This window comes from Antechinus flavipes, chromosome 6 (genome assembly GCF_016432865.1).
Source record: "Antechinus flavipes isolate AdamAnt ecotype Samford, QLD, Australia chromosome 6, AdamAnt_v2, whole genome shotgun sequence".
NCBI lineage: Eukaryota > Metazoa > Chordata > Mammalia > Dasyuromorphia > Dasyuridae > Antechinus > Antechinus flavipes.
The window spans coordinates 224,773,357-224,788,692 of NC_067403.1; the positions used below are offsets into that span (position 1 = coordinate 224,773,357).

At 38.5% G+C, this 15,336-nt stretch overlaps 1 protein-coding gene across 2 annotated transcripts; it reads left to right on the plus strand.

Moving 5' to 3' along the window:
* The first annotated feature begins 1,988 nt into the window (after positions 1-1,988).
* ARL14EP (ADP ribosylation factor like GTPase 14 effector protein) lies at positions 1,989-15,024 on the plus strand. Of its 2 annotated transcripts, none has more exons than XM_051967631.1 (4): positions 1,989-2,172; positions 9,275-9,788; positions 11,209-11,330; positions 12,397-15,024. In XM_051967631.1, exons 2-4 carry the CDS (start codon positions 9,366-9,368, stop codon positions 12,623-12,625), a joined length of 774 nt encoding a protein of 257 aa, XP_051823591.1. In that variant the 5' UTR covers positions 1,989-2,172; positions 9,275-9,365; the 3' UTR covers positions 12,626-15,024. The 2 variants fall into 2 exon arrangements, with proteins under 2 accessions (XP_051823591.1, XP_051823590.1); XM_051967630.1 differs by having other exon boundaries at positions 1,989-2,142.
* Positions 15,025-15,336: the final 312 nt, after the last annotated feature.

Here is a 15,336-nt window from a genome sequence, read left to right on the forward strand (position 1 = left end):
TTATTTACTAAAAAAATAATTAAGGACTCCATAGATTTTACTAGGCACATAATGTCAGTTTTCTTATAGCCAAATATGAATATTCTATTTTGAAACAATAACTCTCATGTCCAATCTTGAACAATTCTTTTCTCATAAGCACCATTGTACCAACCATTCTCCATATCCCAACATCATACATCTGTCTGATCAAAAGGGTCTTTTAAAAACATTTTTTAAAAATGAACTCCTCCCCTCTCCTCTATACTTCACTTCAGCATTCTGTTCCTACATCTACAGGATGCTTTCCTTGAATTAGGAGCCCAGAATACTTTTGAGTGTCATCATCAATTATTTTTAAGACTTTTGAGGTGGGCATCCATGACTCAGAAGAATAATGAGATGCCCAATACCTTCTCTCTCCTCTGTTTTCTGCCAAAAAAAGAGTGAGTTTATTGGACAAGACATGTATTCAAGACCTGGGTTTCACATTGCTTTATTGACATGATCTTTGTTTGGGAAGAAAGAGGAGGCTCTCTGAATTAACGTTGTTAAGATCATAGAATCATAAAATTGATGACAGAGTACATACACTTGGACTTGGCTTTTTAAAGAAACCTAGAACCTATCAGATTCAGGAAAGTGTACATACACAAGAGAGGAAGGCAAGGAGAGAGGAAGGGAGGAAAGGAGGAAGGAAGGGAAGGAGGAAGGAAGGGAAGAAGGGAGAACGAAAGAGAGAGAAAGGAAAAGAAGAAAGAAAGGAAGAAAGAAGGAAGGAAGGGAAGAAGGAAGGGAGAATGGGAGGGAGGAAGGAAGGAAGGAAGGAAAAGAGGGAGGGAGGAAGGGAGGGAGGGAGGAAGGAAGGGAAGAAGGGAGAACGAAAGAGAGAGAAAGGAAAAGAAAGAAAGGAAGAAGGAAGGAAGGAAGGGAAGAAGGAAGGAAGGAAGGAAGGAAGGAGGGAGGGAGGGAGGAAGAAAGGGAGGGAGGGAGGAAGGAGGAAGGAAGGAAGGAAGGAAGGAAGGAGAGAAAGAAGGAAGGAAGGAAGGAAGGAAGGAAGGAAGGAAGGAGGGAGGGAGGGAGGAAGAAAGGGAGGGAGGGAGGAAGGAGGAAGGAAGGAAGAAGGAAGGAAGGAAGGAAGGAAAAGAGGGAGGGAGGAAGGGAGGAGGAAGGAAGGAAGGAGGGAAGGAGGAAGGAAGGGAGAACGAAGAGAGAGAAAGAAAGAAAGAAAGAAAAGAAGAAAGAAGGAAGGAAGGAAGAAGGAAGAAGGAGGGAGGGAGGAAGAAGGAAGGGAGGGAGGAAGGAAAGAAGGAAGGAGAGAAGGAAGGAAGGAAGGAAGGAAGGAAGGAAGGAAGGAAGGAAGGAGGAAGGAAGGAAGGAGGAAGGAAGGAAGGAAGGAAGGAAGGAAGGAAGGAAGGAAGGAAGGAAGGAAGGAAGGAAGGAAGAAGGAAGGAAGGAAGGAAGGAAGGAAGGAAGGAAGGAAGGAAGGAGGGAGGGAGGGAGGAAGAAAGGGAGGGAGGGAGAACGAAAGAGAGAGAAAGGAAAAGAAAGAAAGGAAGAAAGAAGGAAGGAAGGGAGGGAGGAGGGAGGAAGGAGGAAGGAAAGAAGCAGCGAAGGAGGGAAGGAAGGAGAAAAGAAGGGAGGAAGGGAAGGAGGGAGGGAGGGAGGAAATGCCGGAGTGAAAGCCTATGAATGAATGAGAAATCCTCCTGACTGCAAGATGAACTCCCTGAGCCTCAGACCACTAGGGAGGAGAGCAAGTTTACCAGAGGGGCGATTGAGAGTTTACCAAGTCTCACGAGGTTCTCAGGTCTCGCCCGACCCAGGCCTCTCTAGTTTCCCGGGCCTGTACCACTTTCCAGGCCCGTGGGCCTCGTGGACCTCCGGGGCCCGCTGCCCTTCCCAAGATGGCGGCCGCACTGGCGGCCGCTCTAGGCAGGCGTTGCTCCGCCCCCCGTACGTCCTATCTTTGGTTACGGCGCGACGTCTCACTAGAAGAGCCCCTCTAGCTGAGTGGCGACGTCCTCTCTCTGGTGGTGGGCGGTGCGAGCTGGTCGTCTTGCTGGTTACTACGTGCAGAGCTGTTATTTCATGGCTGCAACGGGTCCCGGAGCTGAAGTGCGGGCGACGGCGCGGCAGGAGCCGGGACGGGCGCCGGGCAAGGTACTGGATGGAGACCGTGGCCGAAGAGCGGTGAGGGCCGAGGGGCCAGGCACTCTTCCCGGGCGGCACGCTCCGAGTTCGAGGCCGGGGCTCGAGCCCAGCGTACTCGGGAGCTGCCCAGGAGCTGTAGGGGCGCCTCGGGCCAGGGCTGCCGAGCACGGGGCAGGGGGCGGGGGGAGGAGAACAGGAGGGAATCCCGCGGGCCCGAGATTGGAACCTGCTCCTTGGGTAAGTTTGGGCGTGTCTGCGCCTCTCCCCCACCCGCCACAATTCTGTTGGGGGGCCAGGGTTTACGTCTCCCCGACAAGCCTTGGGCCGCCTTCGGCGAGCCCGCTAAAATTCCTAAGACTGTTTCCAGAAAAGGTGAGTGGTGGAGAGAATTATCTACGCAGCACAATAGAACTTGGGGGTTGGGAAGGGGCAGCTGGTGCAAACACTCGTAAATACCTCTGCGCCATTTGTCTTATTATGGGAAGGGCTGGACAAAATGGCCTCCGTGCTCCTACGTACGTTGAATTGCCAGGTCCGCATCTGCGGAGCGCCTTGTGTTTACTTTGGGCAACAAAACGTGTTGGGTTCTCGCCACCGCCCCCATTATGTTGTGCTTCTTTTAGGGTCGCGCTCCTATCCGGTTTGGGGGGGTGGGGGTGTCGAGAGGTAGTTAATTGTGTGGGCATCGAGGTCAATCCATCCCCATTTATTATTAAAGGCCAGCGTTTGGGAACACACAAAAGGACTGGGAGAAGATGAAGCACAAAGGAGGGGGGAGGAGCGCTTGGCCACAGCGCCTGTGATGTTACCTCAAAATGCCACGTCCCTAGACCCCATCATCTAAAAACTGAGAGGGAGACCCCAAAATCCGTTTATTTTTAAATCGTGTTATAAGATTCCCCCGTGGGGGTGAAATTTGCAAAAAGGTAAAAGCGGCCAAAATGGTGGTCTCGGGGGCGTGGTCAAACGGTTTGGTGCAATGATGTAATGCGGTAAAATGCCGCATTGCGGACCTGGGCGTGGCCGGTGAGGTAATGGAAAAACAGAAGGGGAGGAGCCCGAGGATACAGCACGAGGGGTGAGGGAGGCGGGGCAGGGAAGGACGTCTGTATCCACTCCCAATCTGGGGTCTGTTTGCCCCACACACCAGGGATCCATAAGAACTTGGCTAAATTCGTCTGATCCTAAAGCAAGTCTGAGGACTATAGGACAGCGCATTGCCCGCGGGAAGTAATCAACAAAGGGGAGGGAGAATCTCCCTTTTTTTCCTAAAGGCTTTATAGTGAATGAGAAAGAAGATGAAGGCTGGGAAGTTTTCGTGCTTCAATGGAGGACCTGAGCTTCCGGAGAGGTGGCAGGAATGGGGCCAGGTGGGAAGGAAAAATGGCCGCGAGTGTTTGCAGGAGAGAGGGGAGGGGTTGCGCACCCCCTCCCCTCCCGGAAGGAGGAGTCTGGGCCCGGAAAAGAGATGGAGAAGGGGGTGGGGTCAGAGGCCTGGGAAGGGAAGGCTGTTTTAGTCTTCAGTTCTCGAAGTCCCATCCTGGGAGCCATCGGAGGCAAGGGCAAGCTCTGGCACCATGTTGTTTAGTTCAGCCCAGAGGAGAAGCCACTTGGGTTTAGGAGCTAGTTTTAGTCAAAATTTGTGGAGTAAATGCCAAAGGAATTAGGCAAGGTCAAGGTGTGGGTAGCAGACTAATGAAAATAAGAAATTTAAGTTTGCGGAATCTTGGGGGTCAAAGTTTCACATGTTTACCTTAGAAAAAGACAGCCATGGAAACGGGGGGGACATAACTTTACTTCTTGTCCTCTTCAAGGGTAGATAAAGGTTCCACAAACGGGTGGGTGCTGTTGGGAATGGCTTTCCTCCTACAAAAATTAAGGATTCTGTAGATCCCTTCCCTTCCCCCCACCCCCCCAAAAAAAGACATGGAGTAAAAAATGCAAGCCAACCTTCCATGAGAGGGGGATTTTATCTTATGATTCTTAGCCATCATCTCTCGTCTAATATTAGAAAAATAATCATCTAAACAGGCAGTATTCTTCCCACTTTTTTATTCCCTCTATGTGGATCATGATGTTCTTTTGAGCGAACGTATATCTTTTTGAGGAGATTGTAGTTTTCTGAAGTTTGGTGAAATAAGAAAATTAGTTTTGTGGAGCTTGCCCATTTTTATAGATTTGGAGGGAGGGGAAGCCTTTTACAATGGAGTCAAAGAATGAATATTTCCTCAGTAAACGTTTGTTAAGCATCTGCCATGAGTCGAGAAAGACAAAAGAGAGTTCCTGCCCTCAAAAAGATCACAATTTGGTTCTTTCCAGCTCTTAACTTTCTTTGACCAATATTATAAAGAAGAATCCTTCTAGTTGATAATGGTGTATGGCATCCCTTATGACAGTAAAGGACATTTTTGGTGAGCATCTATTTTTCTAATTTTTGGTACCCTGTGGAATACTGGTGTTAAAGTTTTAATGTGGTTATTGCTATTAAGGAACCATGTGTGTGTTTACATTTCATGATTTTGGAAAATTGTTTGCTACCTAACACAATTTTTTTTTTTTTAATTAACCAATGTGTAACAGCAACAGAAAATCCTATTCTCCACATTTTTGTCTGTTGTGCCTGTGAAGGTATGGTTTGTGGTATTAAAATTTTTTTAATTTACTTGTGATTGGGTTGACTAATTTTTTTCCCCAAAAAAAAGATCCTCTGGAGCAGATTGTACAAGTGTTTCTCATTAAGATTTTAGAAGAGACAAATGAGTAGGTATAGTTTGTTGCCTTTTTTGGTAATAACAGGTCCATCTTCCTTTACTATTCGAGTCTTTTTGATATACTTTGAAGTTCAAAGTTGGAGTACCTTTAAACATGTTTAAAGCCATTTCTTAACCTTTATTTGCAGGGGAAAACAAATTTTCAAAAGGAACAAAAAAGTTCTGAGTAGTAACATTAAAATGGGCTTGATCTTTTATAGTAGTGTAACATGAATGAGTCGTGATCTTTCTTAGGAGTGCAATCTCTTTCATCTTCCATGAATAAGTAACCACTTCTGCACATTTTCTTCCCATATACTTGTGCTATTGCAGGTACAGAAATGCTCTAAAGAGGTTGTCAATGACTTATGATATCTACATAGACTTTAATGCCTTTTAGGAAAGGGTGAGAGGAAGGGTCACAGTGGTAAATCAGCAAACTTAGAACTGGAGGAAATTTTAGAGGCATCTAATTCTATTTCTTGATTTTTTTACAAATGAAAAGCAATTTGCCACTGTCCACAGTTTAACTTATTTCACATAAGTGGGTGTATAGACTAGGTCCCAAACCTAAATTTTTTATCACTATCATCATTATTATTCCATCCATAGAGCTTTTTCTTTTGAAACTAAGCAAAAGTTAGATCAAGTTGGCCAACATTATTTTCAGGTTCAACTTCAGAGAGAAGTAACTCAAAAGATTCAAGTCATTGACAAAGGAAATTTTTTTTCAGTTCTCAAGAATCAGCATAAGAGTTGTACCTTGAGAAGGCTTTTTCTGGTGTAGTATCGAGTCAGAGATGTTACAGGTGAGGGATTCAATTCATAAGAATTGGACTCCTCTCCTCTTCCCCCCTCCCCACTAGGATCCATCAGATACCCACCCCAGAGCAAATATTACATTGAAACCCCCGTTGTGCAACAGGAATTGAATCTGTAACAATGTCTTTGTCACCTTTAGGGAAAATACAATTTCTGGTATTGTGTATTCATACCCACAAGATACTTTCTTTGATGAGTAGTAACCAATTTCACCTGTTCCCTTTTGAGGATTTATGACAATTTCTTTAAAATACTTGCTCTTACTAAAATAGATTTTTGATTGATAGTCTCTTAGCTCTTCCACTACTAAAATCATCTTGACCTTTTTGTAGTCCATTCAGTTTCAGATTCTACATGAAAATTGCTCTAATGGCAACTACTGCATGAGTTTGATTACAGGCTGAAAGAGTAGGTTAAGCTATATAATTGTAGTACAGATGCCCTGTCCTCCTGGACAGCCAGTCACCACTGTGCCATGGGTACTTTTAAAATTGTCACCTCCGCAATACATTTCTTCCCTGTCTATGTACTTGGTCGCTTTCATCTTTTCATTCCAACTTTTTTCTTTAAGTGTCATTTTTATTTCCTTGTGTAATTATTAAATGAGTATTGAGTGGAAACAGTAGTTCTGTTGGTTAAATATATATATATATATCTTTTGGGAAAACAGTGGCGTTCATGTCTGTTGCATTATCGACTTCAACTTTGAATGCTTTTGGAAGTATGACCTGTTGCTGAAATACATTTGGATGGACATTGGTTGGGTTATGAAGTAGGCTCAAAATTAAAAACTGCAGGCTCTGTTAAATTTGGGAAAGTTCCAGCACTTTCAGAGATTCCAAGCTGCTCATTGCTGCAAAATCCCATCCTATTAATACCAGTATTTTCCCAGTGGTGCTATATGCCTGCAAATCATGCAATACTGTGCCCTCAGAAGAATCAGTCACAGGCACCTGTGGAAAGATTCATGATGGGGTTAAATGGACTGCAGCATATTATCACTGATAACTTACGTGCAGGAAATCTTGTAAAAATCATGAGATATGACCAGAAAAGGAGTTGGAACTAGTCAAAGGATAGTAGTTGAACAACTTGACCATTGTTCTGGTATTCACAAAATATTAAATACAATGTGTTGGTTGGGTAGCTCCTCTGGATGTTATTTGGACAAGAATTACACAGGATGAGACGGCATGGGTGGAATCTGCATCAATGGAGAATTAGCCAAGCTGATTAGAATACTTATAGCTTTTTGAAAAAGAAACACCTTGGCTCATTTATTTCTAGTTCTAAGAATTATTTGCAGAAAGGTTATTGTTATTGAGAGGGCCTCTACTCATGTGAGAGCAAACTGACCCATTTGAGGCAAAACAATTTTGAATTTTCTGAACTTAGCCTGTAATCAGACACCAAAGTAAATCTTTGTGATTACTTCTATTATTATGTCGACCATACTTGTGTTATGAGGACAGTCAAGGAATCTGATCTTATCTAAGGATAAGTGATAGGCAACAATTTCAATTTTCCCATTCTGGAAATGGAGAAAAGATTGGGTGAAATGAGAAAAGGCTATATCTTTTCAGATATTTGAGCTGCCCAGAATCTCATAGTAGAGGCTGACAAACTTACCTTGACTTAACCCTTAGACCATAATCTTTTGGAATACCTCCTCAGCTCTAAATTTGGCTGGCCTGGCCTAATCATCCATTTCCATTAACCTGAAAAAATAACAAAAAACCTTCCCCACTGTCAGAACTATTCCAAAGTGTAAGGTAAGCTGCTTTGGTAGAGTTCCTTATTACTGGCAGTTTTCAAGCAGACATTGGGTGATTACTTGTAAGAAATGTTTCGAGCTTTAAGTGGGGTTTAGCCTAGGTGACATCTGAGGTCTTTGCCATTCTTAAGGAAAGCCAACCTAGTTCTGTCATTGAGCATTTATTAAGTACTAATATGTACCAGGATCTTTTACTTCCTCCAGAAGATGCTTAAATAGAATTAAACTGCTGTCAGAGCTAGAAAAAACCTCAGAGCTCTCATCTAGTCCAACCTCTTCATTTAACAGATAAGAACCCAGAGAAGTGAAGAGGGTTTGCCCATTATCACACAGATAATATGTGACAGGGATGTAAGTAGTTCTTATGTGCTATTTGATGTTATTCTTGTGTTCCATTATGCTAGATCTCAGCTCCTTGAGAGGCAAGTATTGCTTATCTTTTAAAAAAAAAAAATTGTCCCTTCTAAATAAATATTGTATTGAATTTAATTTTAGTATAATTCAATTTAGTTGAATAACTACTGATTTCAAGCAAGGAAAATAAGGGCAGTCAAACGATTTTATTTTTAAATGAGGTTAGCAAATGATTTCATTATAATACTTTAAATACTTTTTTAGTTAAAATGCTTTTTTTTTTTAGCTTTTCAAATAAGAAATTAGAGAAGTATATCTAGAGACTGGAAATGTACAAAGTTGATGCTGCTGCTACCATCGCACCCTTGGATAAATCTTATATGGTCATTCTGAGAATTCACAGATTTGCATATATGAGTAATTTCCAATTTAGAAATGTTCAAATAGCCAATGTACCAGGAAGCCATTGTGGAAAAAACCTTGATGATTTATGTTCAGAATTGTTAAGTGGGAAGAAATTATTGGAAGCAGAAATTGTGTTTTAACTAGGGTTAAATTCCTAAGATAGGACAGCTCGCCTATTAGTGGCCCTTCTTTCCTTCATCTTTTCTCCTTTCCCTCTTTTTAATATATTTTATCTTAACATTGGTCTAACTTTTTTGTCCTTTTGGGGGGGTGGGTCTTCCTGAACTACTACTTGGGGAATCCTTTGGTTTTAAATACCAACATCCTGTAAACAAATGTGAAATTGAAGAATAACTGTTGAATCACACACCCAAAATCTTCTTAAGCAAATGAGAATTGGTGGGAAAGGGGTGGCAGCAGCAATTGTTTTTTGTTTTTTGTATCTTTTTTTACCTAGTTCCCAGTATTCTCTCTAGAAAATATTTAGGGAATTGGTGATTCTGAAGATATGTTTAGCCAGTTTGAGAATTTTATCTATAGCAACTTCAGGGCCCAAGAAAGGGCAATTTTTAGTCTTCCTCTCTTCCTTGTATCCAGGATTCTGGTTACTAGTGTTAAATAAATAAATTTCTCCTAACATGGGATGACTGTTCTTGGGGGGAAATTTTCAAGTTCCATACAGTTAACTAAAAAAAAAAAAAAAAAAAATGAACTTTGAGTATAACTGTCTTAAGTTATAGACTAAAAGTCACCTTTGTTGGCTGACAGCTTAATTGCATATGGATGTCATAATCTTGCAAAAGTTATTGAAATTTATAAACCTGCAAGTGTAATCCAGAATATGGAACATGGAAGAGAATTTGTTTTAAGAACATTCAAACAAAATAGCATATTATCCTACTTGCAAGAAATTTTAAAGGGGGGAATAAAATTCCAAAGAGTATCTAAATCTGAATTGCTTTTTAGTATCAGGCCTCTAGGCTAAAAAAAAAAAAAAATGTAACATAAATCTGATTCACTTTAATGCTTTCTCTAGGGTGATCCTCAATAGGACCTACTAGAGGCTACAGAAAAAAAAACCTAGGCAGAATAAAAAACGGTGAAATAGGTTGTTCTAAGGAAGTAAGATGGATCCCTGTTCAGTTGGAGTTCAGCTTCGTGCTACCAATGAATGTCATAAGACATACTATACTCGACATACTGGCTTCAAGACTTTGCAAGAATTATCATCAAATGATGCGCTTTTACTTCAGCTTAGAACCGGAATGACACTCTCTGGAAACAATACAATTTGCTTCCATCATGCAAAAATTTACATTGATCGATTTGAGGACTTGCAAAAGTCTTGTTGTGATCCTTTTAACATACACAAAAAGCTTGCAAAGAAAAATTTGCATGCAATTGACTTAGATGATGCCACTTTCTTAAGTGCCAAGTTTGGAAGACAGCTTGTACCTGGTTGGAAGCTTTGTCCAAAATGCACACAGATAATCAATGGAAGTGTGGATGTTGAATCTGAAGATCGCCAAAAAAGGAAAGCTGATTCAGACGTATGTATATGGGCCAATTTTTCACTTATTTAGGTCTGCAATTTAGAGTTTTGCTTGGATAGTATAGAAGCATACCTTTTTTTTTTTTTTATCATTGCTCATATGCACCCTAAGTCAACATAATATTAAATACAAAAATTTAGAAGTGAGAATTATTTTAGCCGTGCTCACTTGTTTTACCTGCTCCCTCTTTTCAGCCATATAGGATCAGACATGGTTTTGTAGCATTAACAACTATTGATAGTACAGGAGGGAATAGCAGATGGCTTGCAATTAATGTTTCTCCTTGCTCCTTTTACTCACTTCCTCTTCTGTCCTCACCCATGTTTGGATTTGTGTGGGTATATCTAGGAGCACAGCTCAGATTCTCCTCACCCTTTTACCTAATTTTAGACTTCTATGGTCACCAAAAACATATTCTCTTTGTGTAAAGTTTTGATTTTATTTTTGTGGGGTGTGATACATGGTCTGTCTTGTTTTAAAGGTTATTACCTTGAAAAATTGGGTACCTTTTATTTGGAATAACAATTCACTTAAATAATGAAAGAATTTAATAGAAACTCTTTGGCACAAGCTGAGATTGTATATTGTTGGTAAGGAACTATATTTCTCCTCTCCTACTCAGCATCAATAACATTGCCATGTGTTATCAAGCGTTAAGCACTTTTTCATTCCTGCTTCTAGAAAAGTAAGATTGCTGTTCCTGAGGACTTTAATGAAGCCTATTTTTCTAATATGCACTGTATGTAAGGTGGCCTTTCCCATGTTTCCCGAAGCAGTTCTTCCAGTATCAAACATGTCAGTTCAGCCATATTTCAGAAAGCTGAATATTACTAGTTGTCATGATACAGTAACACTTCATCAGGGTGTTCTACTTGTAAATTTTTCTGCTATATAATAACACCTCTGCGTGGTAAAATTTAATTTAGCCACTTTTGGAAGAATTTCCAGTCTTTTTCACTGTTTACTCATTTCTCAAACAGAAGAAACTGAACTTGAATCTTTGACTCAGCCATCATTGTGAATATCTATTATTTCACTATGCTGAGTTGGAGTTTTTGTTTTTGTTTAGTTTTGTTTTTACTTCTCTTCTTCATGGCTATCAACCTCTTTAGTTCTGCTGCCAAGTGTGTCTGCCTCTTATGCCTTCCTCTTGTGCTACTTTTGATTTGCTGTGGTACAATAAAATAAATGTGTAATCTGAGAGTAAGCCCTGAATAATGGTCTAATGGGTGCTTCTACAGAATAAAGTTCAGTTTTAGTGCATTGGGCTTTCAATCTTTGTTTCATTTCTGACAAGGCAGGAAGAATTCTGTCTGAAATAGTCATTAAGTGGCATGTTGGCAGTCATTAAGTGGCATGTTTACTGTTTGTGTCTTTGACATGGAAATCTAACTTGAGAATTTTTACTTTTCCTTAGGGAAGGACCGCTAAAGCCTTGCGGTCCTTGCAGTTTGCAAATCCAGGAAAGCAAACTGAATTTACTCCAGAAACTGGTAAGAGAGAAAAAAGAAGGCAAACTAAGTCAACCAATTCAGACAGGTAAGCGGCTTACATTAACGTTTATGCTAAGAAATGTAAGCTATCTAACATTTTACGACTTAATTTTGTCTTATCTTCATTTCTGGGGTTTTCCAGATTGCTATTTCAAATTGCTTAAAGGAGGGGAGCATGGAGTAGAAATGTCCCTGAGTTTCAGTTTCCTTCACAAATAAAAATTTTGAAGGCAATGAATGAGTTATATAGGTCTCTTTCAATTCTAAAAATTACAAATCAATTAATAACTAAATAAATTACATACAAAGATCCTAATGTATAGCCTGGTAGTGAGATTTAGAAGGTCAAGATATCCTTCTTAAAATTATATCTGTGGGGGTTTTGGCTATATAAACAGTAAAACCAGAATTAACTGAGACAACTGACTTGGGAAGCTTTTTTTTTTTTTTTTTTTTTTTTTTTTTTTTTTTACCAAATAATGCCATAAAGATTTAAAAAGAGAGACATTAAAAAATAAAGCATAATTAAAATGCTAAGCGCGGTGATAATGTTGTGTGTAAATTTTGTTTAATGGATTTTTGTTTATTGGCTTCTCTGGGAGAATTTTTTTGATCACATAGCAGTCACTTAAAATACTCTTGTTCCCAATGATATTGAAGTTTAACATATCAAGCCCACCAAAAAGAGTATAAAATTGATGAGGGGAGGGTATAAATTGAGAGGATTATTTTTAACAGGAAAATTGATAGTTTGGAATTTCTCTTTAAGTTCTATGTAGAAATATTGACCTGAGGGTTCATTCTCTCATCCATATTTCTTAAATGGAGATTTGTGACTAGTGTGTATATGATGACTTTGATCTAAAGCTATGAACCACTTTACTGGGACTATATCCAAGTAGTTAGAAGTAGCCATATTAAATATCAGAAATCTTTTTGATCATATTGTCAATTTGATATAAATTGTAAAAAAATTTACACCCTACCATACTTTACATTGTTTTCTTTATTTTTGTGCTAAAACTTAATTAGAAATTTCTTTTTTTGGTTAATGTTAACTTGGAATTAAAATTTTATATTTCATTGTTAGAATTTTTCCCCCCTTTTTACAGGCAAGTGATACCACCAAAGAGCAAAGTCTATGATAGCCAGGGCCTCCTGATATTCAGTGGGATGGATCTCTGTGATTGCCTTGATGAAGATTGCCTGGGGTGTTTCTACGCCTGTCCAAATTGTGGTTCTAACAAGTGTGGAGCTGAATGCCGCTGTGACAGAAAATGGCTTTATGAGCAGATTGAAATAGAAGGAGGGGAAATTATTCATAATAAGCATGCTGGGTAATTTGAAGAGTTTGAGCTGATCTTTGTAGCTCTGAAATTCTACTGTAGATATATTGAGAATTCAAGCATGATAAACCAGTGACAAGATTTGAAACATGTTATTACATATAAATGTTGTGTACTAGATGTTTAGAGTTCATTGTTTTGTGTACATTATAGATGGACTTTAAAAATAAGCTTTAAAAGTTTATTGTGGATAAATAAGGAAGCTGAGTAGTTGGGAAATAATGCCTGACTAAACAAGGAGATTTGTTAAATCGTTTTAAGAAACATTCTGGCATTAGTTACAAATGGATTAATAAACAGGGGGCAAAATCTTCAAAGCACTTTATATCAGAACACATTCCCGTTGGATAAAGAAACTTAGAATGAAAATCCAGTTTTTTGATACTACCCTAAGTATTCTTACTCCTTTTTCTACTTAGATTTCTGTTAAATGAGAAATTCTTAATATTTTTAAAGAAACTGTAGCCCAATAAGTTCTAAAGAAATAGCATTTGGCCTAAATTGAACTAATACTATTGTAGTTCAATTCTTACAACTCATCCCTTTCCCAAATTCAAGCCAAATTGTCTCTTCAAACAGAATCTAGGTTCCCTGTCCCTTCTGGGAAGTGTACTTAACTGACCTTAAGATCTCTGGATCCATAATCCTTCAATAAATGACAGTAGTACACCCCTTAGGTATGGACAAGGTTAGAATTTTTTTTTTTAAGAAGTATGTTTATCGTGATAAAATATACACAAAATGTAAGTTCATAAATCACTTTCAGAATTAAGAGTTGTGTTTCAAATGTTATTTAAACAAAAAAATTTAAGTGGTGCCACAAAAATCTTTTTTTTTTTTTTTTTTTTTTAAACACAATTTACTTGGGAAATAACCTAAAGAACATTAACTATTCCTGCTTTCATTAGATTTGGCAGGTTAAGCTTTGAAGAGCTTGCCTTCCTAAGAACTCTCACTTAAAAGAGTTCAGTAAGAGATGTAAATTCTGTTCATTTCTTGAATGGTCATTTGCAAGGCTGTTGAGATTTGCTGCATTTTGAAATGATGAATCCACAAGTCTTTCTTGTTCCTCATTTAAAGTAAGTACTAACAGTCTTTGAGGTCCTTTTTAATCTTGCTGCTAGACTTTTCAGGGGACCTGATTATTAATAAAGCAAATGCTAAAACTATAAATGCTAATTTCCATTTTGGTATGGATTGTGTTAGACGAGTCAGTGTTAACATGCTAAAAAGTTGACATTAAAAATAAGAAATGTAAGTATCCAGATTTTGTGTTTTTTGGATACATATTTTGGTGTTGCTGGTTCAATTGTACTTTTGCATAATAGGTTAAGTTGAAAACTGTTTTGTAGTTTTTGGGTTTTTTTGTTTGTTTTACTTTCTACAATCCCATTGTCTATAATTAATAGCTGTGCTTCTGCAGTGAATATTATATTGGTAGAATGTAGTTGTAACTTCCAAATCCTTTCTGAGATTTTGCATTTTAGGGCCCAACAGCCCATAATAATTTTGCTCTATTGATGTGGGTATGTACAATTTTGTTGAAAAACTCCTTTTTAGCAATTGTGTTTAAAAGTCCTTAGTTTATTTATTATTCTACTGAACATAGTGCTTATAGTAATATAGGTACTATACATATAGGTGTTGTACCTTGTCAGAAGTATATTAAATATTAAAATAGCTTAAGAATGCTGTATTTCTTACATACTTGGGGGGAGGGGGAGGGTGTTGAGTTCTTCCTAGTTGAAGGCTTCAGAAGAGTTGTCAGTTCATTTTGGAGACAAACTGATACTAGCTATGGTCATTCACAGAGAAAGAAATTGTTTTGGAGGTTAAGGCTGTTGTCCAGGAAGATCTAATTCAGAATTGACTTAAACTTTGATGTCTAATTATCTTCATTATCTCATGCTTGTGGGTGCTCTGTCCATCCATATATAGATTTTAGGCATTCTATCTTCCATGTAGTGTCTAAGCTATATTACTATTTAACCCAAAAGGAGTAAATAAATGAGTGTTTACTTTGTCACTACTACTTTTAGATATGTAAAACATTTTTTGGGGCTAAACACAGAAGTATTGTCCCTTTGCAGCTGTTTTGCTTTACAAGCATTTTTTTTTTTTTCCTATATAAAGATGAAGTGTGGTGATGCTCGCACTTATTTTAGCTATGGCATAACATTCTATCTTTGTTTAAATTTTCAAGCTTTTGGATATAAATTTAACATCTAGAAAGTCGGAATACCATTATGTGAACTATCGCTTGGATCAATTCAGTTTTTCTCTTTTATGGTTACTTAAAGCATTTTTGTTCTGTTGTAAAGTTTTTGTGTAATTCATTTGCTTTTTGTTGTAATGGCTACTGGAATTTAAAAACAATAAACTTCTCATCCATTACTGCTTCATCTTGATCATTTCTAAAACCTTTTGTGTTTTGAATTGTTCACAACTACTATAATGATTTCATGGTATACCAAAAAAAGTCAACTGAGTTAAAATTCTTAAACTTAAGCATACTATTATTAGAATCAGCTGTTTTTAAGTGAAAGGATTTAAGTTAATGAAAGGCTGTATTTCTTTAAGAAAGATTGTAGGGTTAGGGAGATTAATTTATTTTCTTTGCATACAAATAAAGAAATAGAAATGACAGACAAAATATTTTTCTGAGCTGCTTCTGTTAACTAGAAATAATTGAGATTATTGGGTAAG

Bases quoted from the DNA above. Each gene is read 5' to 3' on its own strand.
- ARL14EP (XM_051967631.1), top strand. From the start codon at position 9,366: ATGGATCCCTGTTCAGTTGGAGTTCAGCTTCGTGCTACCAATGAATGT. The intron at 9,789-11,208 runs GTATGTATATGG...ACTTTTCCTTAG, and splicing joins AAAGGAAAGCTGATTCAGAC to GGAAGGACCGCTAAAGCCTT. The intron at 11,331-12,396 runs GTAAGCGGCTTA...CCCTTTTTACAG, and splicing joins AAGTCAACCAATTCAGACAG to GCAAGTGATACCACCAAAGA.